The following is a 12,793-nucleotide window of genomic DNA, read 5'->3' on the forward strand; positions in this document are numbered from 1 at the left end:
AAATATTTACTTACTACTGGTGATTTGGATGCCTTCCCCATCAAAAAATATTAACACTTTTCTCAAGTAATATTTTCAAGAATTAAGATGTCATCTGGTGATAAATATGTTAAAATAATAACTAAATAAAAATCACAGATTCACTTTATTGCATTATTTACAGGCAAGTTAAGATTTTTGTTCCTTGCCTTTACCTTTTCCATCACTTACTTATTACGTATTAGGTTAGTTATATTGTTTTCTAATAAAAATATGGTAATGCAGTCATATATTGAATCTGCTTAAATAATAACCTAGAGAATAAGAATATTTTTATATACATGTAGTATCAGAATATTATATATCATTATGTGTATGAGAGGGTCAAAAACTGAGGTAGCAAGATATAATGGCGCTTTCTTTGGTAAATATTATAAAAGTCCAAGAATGACTATTCACCCAAATTACGCATTTGTCAGCTTTCCCCTGTATCAGATCATAAAAGTTTAATTAACATTACCACCACTTCTGTACAAAGTTAGAAAATATGAAATGCCTCCAGACGGTGTGTTTACATGAAATCATACACTCTTCATCATAAGCAGCCATACAGAACCCAGCTCTCCATCATGAAAGCTGGCGGCCGTACAGGCAGAGGGCCGAAGGAGCAGAGGTGAATGAAACGGCAGAGGGAGAAAAAGAGCGTGAATCAGGCGCGGAGGCCAAGCACCGCCCACCAGAGGTCGACAGTGGGAGTGAGAACCAGTATGATGACTTGTACACGTTCATTCCTGGAGACAACCCAGAAAATAATTCCCGAGAGCCCCTCGTGAGCAGCAGACCACCTCTCCCTCCACCGCGACCTGTAACAGCTGCCTTCCAACTGGAAAAACCTCACTTCACATTACAAGGTAAGGTTAAGGTTAAAACAACAACTACAAAACTTTGACACACTGACATAGCATATAGTGGCGAAGCCATACAAAGATCAACTTTTAAAACCCAGAGAAGCTTTCCTCCTGTTCTTTAACAACTAGGGCCTCAGAAATCAGGTAAGAGATACCTCCCACTAACTCCCTTCCTCCCTTCCTTTCTTCCTTCCTTCCTTCCTTCTTTCCTCCTTTCCTCTCTCTCTCTCTCTGAGCCCCCCCCACCCCCTTCACTATTCCTCGCTCCCATTCTTCCTCTCTCCCTCTCTCTTTTTCTTTCTTTTTTCTTCCAGGAAAAAAGTCTCATTACAAAACTTTCTGTAAGTAAAGAAATAAAACTTGGAAGGAGTCTGTAATTCTTCACATAAAACGAACCTCAAGCATCATGTGGAAAAGTAAGCAACAACTTTGCTTTTAAAAAATACTCAGTTTTCTGACAAAAGAGAAAGGCTAATGTGTTACAGGTTTGAAAATGACCTTGGACACTTCACTCAGTTGGTAGCTGCAGGGGAAGCAAGTGGTAAAGGGTCTATCACCCGCTGCATTGAGACCAAAGTCAAAAAAATCTGTCTTGCTAAAGTGGAAGAACAACCGTTAAATGTCTGTGACAGCATTTGTTCCCAGATGCAGGAAGTAAGGTGTGTAATGGGGGGGGGGGGGGGGGGGAGTGGGGGGCAGGGAGCATCCAGAGGACCTTCCATGTGAGGCTTATCTGCCTGGAATGTTCAACAGACTTCCATGCTCACTGCTAGAGTCACCAATTACCACCCACTTTATTGATCACTGTTTCATGTTTACTTTCCAAATTCATAAAATGGTCTTACAAAGAAAATTTAATAAGAAGGATGAAAGAAATATCTGTTATTAAAACCCCATTTGTCACTCTAGTTGTCAGGTCCTAAAAGGCTATATCAAGTCTATAAAGACTGTTTTAAAAGTGAATTTTGAAGCTATGAAATTTAGCATTTGTGTCCTTGAAGGCCTTAGCTCTATAAAAGTTCAAGTTGATTAACGTGAAACTTGGCTAAGATTATGCACTATATTTAGAGATGGAAAGTACTGCTTAATGGAAAGGATGGGAAGCCTAATGGTACTTCTCTGATTCATTCACTCATTCAGCAAACATTTATTGATCACCTACTGTGCCAAGCTCTTACATACTGTTGAGATAGAGCAAGGAAGTAGGGTTATCAATACTGGGAGCGAGGGAGAGATGTAGCTTAGTAGTACACTGACAACAAAATTCTAGTATATTTTTCTCACTTTTACAGATGTGGATAATTTTATATAATTATTAAAATTAATTATTAAGAAATTATTAAGAGAACAAACTTGTCTTATATCAGGTTAAAGCTCTTAAAGGAGCTAATATTAATATATTTTTTCTAATGTCAATTTCCACATATGGTATGTTGGTTAGGAGGTCTAAAATTACTCCACAGAGAGTAATTTTCACCAGACACCTAGGACCAGAAGTATAATGTTGGCTAATACATCTTCTGAGAAGTACCAAATATAAAAAGCAAAATAATACAAAAACCCCTTCCTTTTATTTAAAAACTGTATTTTTACATTTTCAATGCAGCATTACTTTTAATATCGGGGCCACCTCATCAATGCCCTAAGCATCAAATTCCTTATGGTGGATTTATGGACATAGTCATTGGAGAAAACAATAATATAGAACATTATAGAACACTTTTCAGTTTATAAAGAACATCCAGTCTTTTTATCTTCATAACAAACTTTCAAGGCAACAATCATTATAATGTTCTTTTGACTAAGACCCAAGACCCTAGGGCCCGTAATTAGAATGTGTCAAATAGTTCCATGAACAGGTTTCCAGGGCTTTTGGGATTCTTATCTTTCTTACACATTCTTTCCCAATTATTTCAAAAATTGGAATTATAGGAGTGATATAGTTTAATCGTTATTCATTAATGTACAACCTGAGTTGAGAAAACTCAGGTCCAACTCCAACATGAAAAGTACAATCTTATACACTGGGGAATGAAAAGTGAAATGTATTATTTCTAGTGCAAGCCCAACTTTAGAAAGAGTTGGGGAAGGATGTGGGTGGAGGAACAAAGAGAGTTAACAGCTCAGGAAGTCAGTTCATAAAAGTAAGATAGTTGACACATTCCACTAAAAATGAAACATTGTGCAAGTGTTTCCCACACACTTTATCTGGTTTCACCTGGGATGCTGTCAGTGAAACAGAAATCATGAAGTCAGAATCTCAAAACCATTTTATTCATAAGGGAAAAGGCAAGTCGTAGAGATTTTAAAGTTAGTGCCAGGCATGTTGGCGTTCATACTTCTTGGGTTAAACTAACTGAAACAAGCTAAGACTCTGTTGAGAGATGATCTTGGACTCTCCTCTGGTCTCTCCTCATAAGCCTACCCAAAACAATTGCTGAATCTTCTTATAATAATATCCTTTTATTCTGCTCTAACAGCTTGTCTTTCTCCCTATCTCCTAAGATTTTCCACTAAAATATCCATTAAGTAAACTAAAGTTTTTGGTCAGATTCTCACCAAAGAGAAGGGAGACTAGTTCTCCTTTAGTTCATGGGCATGAATCTCAGAACAACACAGAAAATTAATGGTTTTTCAGTCAATAACTGAAATCCTTTCCATTTTTATTGTTCTCAATAATACTTTAAGCAAAACACTTGTCAAAAGGGCACATTTTAAAAAAAATTCCTCATTGATCTGGCAGAGAGAGCCATCCAAATTCTCTTTAACTTATTTATTGACACAGTATACAATATCTTTGTCTTCTAAATAAACTGCTGCTAGAATATTTTAATACATTCCTATAAAAATATGTAAAGATTTTATTGAATATAAAAACCATGAAAGACTGTTCTTTTCATATGAATTAATCTTCAGGCCATTGATTTTCCATGCCTTCTTTTATGTCATGGACTCTACTTTCAGTGTCCTTTATCAAAGAATGAGGTATAAGTTGGCTTATAGAAATCAAGAGAGCCAGATTGAGACGTAGTGTAAGAAACCAAACAATGGTGGTTTTGGCTATCCCCCTCTGTCATTTTCAGAGAAATTGAATTTTAGGCAAAATACCCAGTTTAATCCCTATAAAAGGTAATATGACTTCAAATTAAAAAAAAAAAAATCTGAGAGCATTACGCTTGAAAAACACAAGCTTTCAAAGCATTTGGAATTTGAGGTTTAGTTTTATAATTTGATTTCCTGATATTAAATCATTCATAAACTATGTGGAAACTATTTATATGCTTATTTATATATTTTCAAAGAAATCCAGGTCTTTAACAAACTTTTTCTGACAAATTAACAATTACAAACTGCCGGAAGATATGTTAGTAAATTACATGGTTCACTTTTCTCTTTTTGGAATTTATAGGATAATATATAAATTGTTTGGGGGTGTGGTTCAAGCAAGTGACAGATGGACACCAATAATGCTTAAGGTATGAGTAACCACCATCTAAATGTTTCATAAGCAGGGAAAACGTTGGAATGCCAAATGGAAAGAAGCCAAAGTTGGTGTGATTCCAGTGCAAGACATGAAACAGGAGGTGAACCCAGAGGAGAGGAAGAACAGAAAGAAGATGAAAAAGATCAGGAAGAGGAGGAAGACCCGTACACTTTTGCTGAGATTGATGACAATGAATACGACACGATACTGGCCAAGAGGAGTACAAAGAAAAAACTGGGAAGTCGGTCATTCATTATGAACAGACCTCCTGCTCCCACACCACGACCCACAAATATCCCTCCAAAAGAGGAAACTACACCTTATATAGCGCAAGGTAATTTGTTTTGTTGCTGCTGTTACTGTTTGTGTGTGTGTTTTTTGGGGGGTGGCCCCTTTTTGGGTGGGATCTAAAGTCCCAAAGATGAAAAGCATCTTTTCGAGTCATAGGTAAGCTGTATTGGACCATTTTTAAATTTAAAAATACGATGCATAAAGAAAATAAGAACAATATGTAGGGCTCTGGTTTGTAATTGTTGATTAAGGAGGATAATTCTGACAAACCATCCAAAGAGCATGAAACCATAATATGTGTGGAGAAATACTGTTTGATGCTTCTTCCATAATTCTGTAAGAGGGAAGCTCAACACCTGTGAATAATGTGCAACACAAGAAGAGAAGGTAGGTACTTTACTTTTTGCCCCTCATTCCATTTAAGATAACTTTAAAACCCTAAACAGTTTTGAGTACTAGAATCTTAGATATGCACCCCCAGTTCCTCTGATAATTGCACTTCACCCCAATGATTAAGATTCACTTCATCCATGATAGAATTTCTACTTCATTTTAGACTTCAATTCTCCTTTCTCATCTCAGTTAAATCTAAATAAAAAACTAGCAAATCCCTAGAGCTTTTTTATATCTGTAACCCCAGCAGGATATACTGACTTTGCTGTTCTTTCCTAACACTCTTGTATTCTCTGGTTTGGTGCACTCCATGAGTCCCTAGTGTCTAAGACATGACTTTTATTCATCAGTGTATCACAGGCACATGCACTGAGTGTCTTTGGGGGTTAAGGTACCATCCTAGAGACTGAGAATGTGGAATAAAACAATGTCTGCATCCTTGAGGAGTTCTAGGCAACAGCTATGCAAATAAATATACAGTACAATTTGACCCTTTATTAGAGATTTTTGAACAAAATGTTTGGAATCAAACAAATTTTGGGGTGACAACTAAAGCTGAGAGGCAATATATTATACATTCAAATAGCCTAAACCGGGTACCCAAACAGAGTATTCAAATATATACCACAAATCCACTCAAAAAGAACACAGTTACTCATCTGTGCTTAACATGTTCAAAAGAAACCATTCTATTGTTTAAGCGGTATGTGTTGAGAGGTTTGTATAAGAAAATTTAGCAAGTTTTTTACCAATGTACTAGATACCTACTTAACAGTGATCTACTGCTGATAATGTTCAAGACACTATTATAAAAAAGGAAACAATAACAAATTAATAAAGGTTTCAGCTAAAATAAAATGTCAGCTGGAACAATTATCTAGATTATTAAGGGAGGGAATAAGCTGTAATTAGAACTTCGCAGATTGTCTACCATAGTGGCTCTAGGATATTACAGTCAGGCCTTCATATCCGTGGATTCCACATCTGAGGATTCAACCAACTGCACATAGAAAATATTCAATAAAAGAAAATTCCAGAAAGTACCACAAAGCAAATCTGCCTCCAGGGCAACTGCTTACATAACATTTATATTGTATTTACAACTATTTTTATAGCATTTACATTGCATTAAGTATTATAAGTAATCTAGAGTGATTTAAAGTATACGAGAGGATGTGCAGAGGTTATTGGCAAATACTATACCATTTTAGAAAAGAGACTTGAGCATCTGCAGATTTTGGTATGGGGGAGGGGTGTCCTGGAACCAATTCCCTGCAGATGCCAAGGGACAACTGTACTAGCTCTTTGACAAGGTTACTAAATCCCAATAAATAATTTTGAAGAGGGAAGTTAGATATATAACTCAATAAAAGAATTTAGTTATATTCTGGAAATTTTTGAAGAGGTACATCATCTTCTGTATCTCAATCTCTAGGGAGTTCTCAGGACCACAATATAGACTCCCATGTTGCGTTTCTCTGCTTTTTGCTCTTTATCTTGTCATCCTTCTATCAACTGTCATATTCTTATTTTCCACGAGAACATTCTTGTTTTCCGTTTGTTCTTGTTCTATATCATTCTTTTCTCTTTCTTTAGTGGTGGTGCAGGCAATGAAGTTCAATATCTTTGTCATGGCTTTTGTTTCATTTTGCTTTTATTTCAGTTTTTAAATTTCTGTGATTTTTATTTTTCTTTAGTTCTCATATTGTCTCTATTATCTTTGCTTGTTGTTTGTTTGTTTCGTCTGGAATGCTTGATACCCCCATAAAATATCTGACTATTCTTAGTGATGCTTTCATGTTTAAGAATGAAGCACCAAAAATCTGAATGGAAACTCTACTTGCTAACTTGTGGATTGCACTGTAGGGTAATGAGGTAACCAGCTTTTTCATTGAATTACCCCAAAGTGTTAGTTTAGAAAGATCTATTCTCTACGTTTTTCAATATTTCTAGAATAAATTCCAACTAACTCTAACCTACATTTATATACCTGGTTGCCAGCACACTGATATCAGAGTGTGGGAAATTTCACCACTCAGAGTGCACTATTTAACTTGTTCTCCCTGTGTTCAGTCCAGTGTGTAACTCCTTCCACCCACTGTGCCTTGTGTGCCATGGTCAGAACTACTTCTATTCAATTTCTCCAAGGACAAACTGTCCATCATAGATGATTGCCTCATTTCATTAGAGAAGGAATTAGAGACAATGACTGCTTTAGACTGTCAACCAAGCCCCACATTAAATAAGAGAATTGAGATGGTTTTCCTCCTCATTCATAGATTTATTAATTACATAAAGATTTATTGAGTACCAAATGATAAAGTCTTTCTCTGTGTTAATTATGTAAATCTCCTACATAGCAGTGGTACAATTTGTCATTTATACACACACACACACACACACACACACACACACACACACACACACACAAAGGAACTTTAAAGAATCTTAGAAATCTTGAGTTTCTAAGAACTTTTAAAGGCTATTTATCTCATCCCAAGCCCAACACCCTTCAACATTTACAAGAAATCTTTCATCCAATTATACAATCTAATTTGTTCTAACAACATTTGTGTTATATGCAGACAGGAATCAGTGTTACATTCTGTGATTTTGTTTTTGTTTTTCTAATTTTTTAAAAATTAATTTATTTATTTTTTATATTTATTTATGGCTGTGTTGGGTCTTCGTTTCTGTGCGAGGGCTTTCTCTAGTTGCGGCGAGCGGGGGCCACTCTTCATCGCGGTACACGGGCCTCTCACTATCGCGGCCTCTCTTGCTGCGGAGCACAGGCTCCAGATGCGCAGGCTCAGTAGTTGTGGCTCAAGGGCTTAGTTGCTCCGCGGCATGTGGGAATCTTCCCAGACCAGGGCTCGAACCCGTGTCCCCTGCATTGGCAGGCAGATTCTCAACCACTGCACCACCAGGGAAGCCCCTTGTTTTTGTTTTTGTTTTGCACCTAAGTATATAAAAGCACGTATGGTTATTTTCTCCATGTTTCAGATCAGTAACAAAAACTGAACTGTAAATGAAGTCTTCAAAGTCCCTTTCCATTATTTCTTCCTTTTCTCTTTCACTGGAATATACTTGCTTGCTTCTTCCTTTTATGCTATTGATTGTTGATCATTCTGTTCTCACATTAGGAAAACATTACCTCATCAGCCAATTCTTTTGTGATGTTCTTTGCATTTCACAGGGTAAATGTCTTTCATCACGGCTTCCTTTTTTCTTTCCTAGCTCAGGCAAATCTATTAAATAGAATATCCACCATTTTCCAGAAAGCCATCCATTCAATTGGAAGAACGTTAATTTACCCCAATTCTTGCCAGAGCACAGAAGTTGTAGCAGAATGCTGGCACATCCAGGGTGTGTTAAAGTAGCCAGAAGAGAAGGATGTGGAGTAGGGGATGGAAAAGAATGCAGGATGCATAATCCCAACTACTATTTCAGAAACTCAAGAAAGTTATAGCAAAGTGACTAGGCAAATAAACCAGAGAGATACAGGAAAATCATGTTGGCTTTTGTGAGATAATGGGAGATATATATATATATATATATATATATATATATATATATATATACACACACATATATATATATTCCGAACCTATATATATATATAGGTTTCTACCCTCAGTTCCTGACACAGAGATCCTGAAACCCTTGTAATTTCCTGGGTGGTAGGAGTGTTTTTGTTCTAATGAGGTGGCTCTGAGTGGACTCCTGGATGGCTCCTGGAGGAGGGTTAGTATGGGAAAGTCCAAGCAGTGATTAGAAGCTTGGAATTTTCAGCTCTAACCCTATTCTCTAGAGAAGGGCGAAGGGCTAAAAATGGAGTTAATGATCAATCATGCCTATGTGAGGAAGCCTCAATAAGACCCTGATATTAGGGGTTTCCAGGAGCTTCCAGGTTGGCAAACAGGTCCACATAGGAAAGGTGACACACCCAAGCTCCATGGGTACAGACTTACCTGTACTGGGGACTCCCAGACCTTGCCCTATACATCTCTTTATCTGGCTGTTCATCTGTATCCTTTATCATATTCTTTAAAACAAGTGTTTCCTTGAGTCCTATGAGCTGCTCTAGCAAATTAATCAAACCTGAGGAGGGGGTTGTGAGAATCTCCAATTTGTAACCCAATCAGACAGAAATCGTGGGTAACCTGGGAATCTACCACTTGAGATTGGCATCTGAAGTAGAGAGGAAGCAGGCTTGTGGGACTGAGCTCTTAGTCTGTGGGATCTGACACTACCTCCAGGTAGATATTCTCAGAATTGAATGAAATTAAATTCAATTGGAGGATATCCAAATGGTGTTGAAGGGCTGCTTGGTGGGGGAAAATCCGCACACATTTGATGACCAGAAGCGTCTGAAATGAAGTGTGAGAGTAGAGGAGACACATGGGAAAGAAAGGCCCAGGAGGAAAAGTGGGTTTTCCCAATGCTGCTTCGCAAGGAGGATTCAGATTCGCTGATATTACCTAAGCAAATAACTTCATATATCTGAGATGCAAATTCCTCATTGTAAGTTGGGAATAGAAATAACATCTACTTTAAGGATTGTTGTCATCTTTAAGTGAGATAAAATTAACAGCTACTCAGCACAATACTTGGTATGTGATATACACTCAATAGATAATAATTAAAAGCAATTCTACTTTGTCTTTCCTCAGTTTCTGGGCAGACGGTGACTTTGATTAACTTCAAATTCTAGAAGAAGTGTGTGCTTCCTAGATTCTGGGGAGTTAGAAGTTAAGGAAACTATTACAGATGGAATTGGGGTCAGGATATCCTTTCCTCTAAAGGAACAAGTTGGCTTAGTCTACTCCTTATGATAATAATTATTAGGCAACTTTCATGATAATTTCTAATTCATGAAATAATCCTGCATAGTTGGCATTAATAGGCTCATTTTAGAGATACGGAGGGAATTCCCTGGTGGTCCAGTGGTTAGGACTCCGTGCTTTCACTGCCGAGGGCCCTGGTTGGGGAACAAAGATCCCACAAGCTACACGGCGTGGCCAAAAAAAAAAAAAAAAAAAAAGAGGTACTTTTCCTAAAAAGCAAGGTATGCAATAAATAAATAAATAAATAATTTTAAAATAGAGATACGGAAACTGATGTTCAGTGAGTTTCAGTGTCTTACCTATGATGATAAAACAAGGAAGGGGAAGATGTGTGATTTGGACCCGACCCAGCTCAATCTGGCTACCACATTTGTACACATGGTTGGACAAATTTTCTTCCTTGATGTATTTATTTCTGGGTCATTAGTTAATATTTATTTCTTCCTTCTAACCCATAAGATCCATAAAAGAAGAGACCAATCATTTGTTTTTGCCCTTCAAAACCTCATCTGTTTTTGCATCTTTGGTGCCAAGCTCAGTGCTAAATTCATAGCAGAAACCATGAATATTTGATGAATATTAATTGAATGAATACAAGGACGAATAAATGATAAAAGTAACAAGAACTACATCAATGTGGGTAGAATAGGAGACTTCACTAACACTACAGAGGATGGTGAGAAGAATATATCAATCTAGTAATTCCTAAATTTCTCCTCTTTTAAACCATCTAAGTACTCCTAATTTGAAGAGGGGATCCTGTACCTAAGGGGACAAAGTTCTAGGATATTCACTTATAGCTAAGCATTGTAACTGCTTTCACACAGCATAACATGTCAGAGAGAAGCTCTATTTCCACCATCACCACCATCTCCTATCCCCAGAAATGTGACTTATTAATACAAAATTGAATCCATGGTTCATTTTATTTATTTTTTTTTTCACACACACACACACACACACACACACTGTATTTTATTTTTACAAGAGATAAATAGACTGACACCAAGCATTGTACATGGATGACCACAACAAAAGCAACAATGATTGCAATTACCAAACATGAAACACACTCATACTATGTCATAATATTGACATTCAGTCCAGTAATCCTCCACTGTAACAGCTCCTTTACTTTGCAGTGAAAATTGATTTGTATATTCTTTGCCTCTGAGTCTTTGTGGGATTTTTTTTTTTTAATTCAGACAGAAAGTCACAAAAATTATACTCATCCTCATCAGTTCACTCAGTCCCATGTAATTAATTTCTTTTTTCATCTTGATCTTTTGTTAGCACTTTTATGAGTTCATCAGTTTTTCATTAGAGTTCTGAAAATGCTTATTCATTCAGTTCAGCAGTACAGTCAGTTACCAGAAACCTGTACTTGTCAGAGTCTTTTCCATGAATTTCTTGAAGATGAAACCCTTTTATAAGAACATATTTGCAAAAGTATCAGAGTACACCCAGAACTGTCTGTAAATGACAAAAGACTTAAAAATGACCACAGTTAAAAATTTGATGAAAGTTCATAATAATGCAGTTGACAAGAAAATTAGTTATTTCTGAGATATACATTTTAAAGTAATAACTAGGATTATTACTTATAACATTATACCAGAACATATAAGATTTTTAGAAATTTCATGTAATGTCTGAAACATTTACATTAACATATTTCCATACAAATAACCCAATGAAAGTTTAGTATTAGTTGTTTTGTTTGTTTGTTTTTTTATACTGCAGATTCTTATTAGGCATCAATTTTATACACATCAGTGTATACATGTCAATCCCAATCGCCCAATTCAGCACACCACCATCCCCACCCCACCGCAGTTTTGCCCCCTTGGTGTCCATATGTCTGTTCTCTACATCTGTGTCTCAACTTCTGCCCTGCAAACCGGCTCATCTGTACCATTTTTCTAGGTTCCACCTACATGCATTAATATACGATATTTGTTTTTCTCTTTCTGACTTACTTCACTCTGTATGACAGTCTCTAGATCCATCCACTTCTCAACAAATGACTCAATTTCGTTCCTTTTTATGACTGAGTAATATTCCATTGTATATATGTACCACTACTTCTTTATCCATTCGTCTGTTGATGGGCATTTAGGTTGCTTCCATGACCTGGCTATTGTAAATAGTGCTGCAATGAACATTCGGGTGCATGTGTCTTTTTGAATTACGGTTTTCTCTGGGTATATGCCCAGTAGTGGGATTGCTGGGTCATATGGTAATTCTATTTTTAGTCTTTTAAGGAACCTCCATATTGTTCTCCATAGTGGCTGTATCAGTTTACATTCCCACCAACAGTGCAAGAGGGTTCCCTTTTCTCCACACCCTCTCCAGCATTTGTTATTTGTAGATTTTCTGATGATGCCCATTCTAACAGGAGTGAGGTGATACCTCATTGTAGTTTTGATTTGCATTTCTCTAATAATTAGTGATGTTGAGCATCTTTTCATGTGCTTCGTGGCCGTCTGTATGTCTTTTTTGGAGAAATGTCTATTTAGGTCTTCTGCCCATTTTTGGATTGGGGTGTTTGTTTCTTTAATATTGAGCTGCATGAGCTGTTTATATATTTTGGAGATTAATCCTTTGTCCGTTGATTCGTTTGCAAATATTTTCTCCCATTCTGAGGGTTGTCTTTTCGTCTTGTTTATGGTTTCCTTTGCTGTGCAAAAGCCTTGAAGTTTCATTAGGTCCCATTTGTTTATTTTTGTTTTTATTTCCATTACTCTAGGAGGTGGATCAAAAAAGATCTTGCTGTGATTTATGTCAAAGAGTGTTCTTCCTATGTTTTCCTCTAAGAGTTTTATAGTGTCCAGTCTTATATTTAGGTCTCTAATCCATTTTGAGTTTATTTTTGTGTATGGTGTTAGGGA

The 12,793-nt window shown here is 36.7% G+C and overlaps 1 protein-coding gene across 6 annotated transcripts in view; it reads left to right on the forward strand.

Annotated features, from left to right (window-relative positions):
- The window catches only part of BANK1 (B cell scaffold protein with ankyrin repeats 1), a 325,865-nt gene that overhangs the window by 273,268 nt on the left and 39,804 nt on the right, over nt 1-12,793 (forward strand). For 3 of the 6 annotated variants that reach the window (XR_009008463.1, XM_057547406.1, XM_057547401.1), the window contains exons 9-10: nt 582-890; nt 4,397-4,705. Coding sequence is in view for 5 of the 6 variants with exons in the window: in XM_057547406.1 (XP_057403389.1) it covers nt 582-890; nt 4,397-4,705 (618 nt within the window). In the remaining variant the exon portion in view is untranslated. The remainder of the gene's footprint in view (nt 1-581; nt 891-4,396; nt 4,706-12,793) is intronic. The other 3 variants (XM_057547404.1, XM_057547405.1, XM_057547402.1) reach the window with 3 other exon arrangements.

The sequence above is a fragment of the Balaenoptera acutorostrata genome, chromosome 5 (assembly GCF_949987535.1).
Source record: "Balaenoptera acutorostrata chromosome 5, mBalAcu1.1, whole genome shotgun sequence".
NCBI lineage: Eukaryota > Metazoa > Chordata > Mammalia > Artiodactyla > Balaenopteridae > Balaenoptera > Balaenoptera acutorostrata.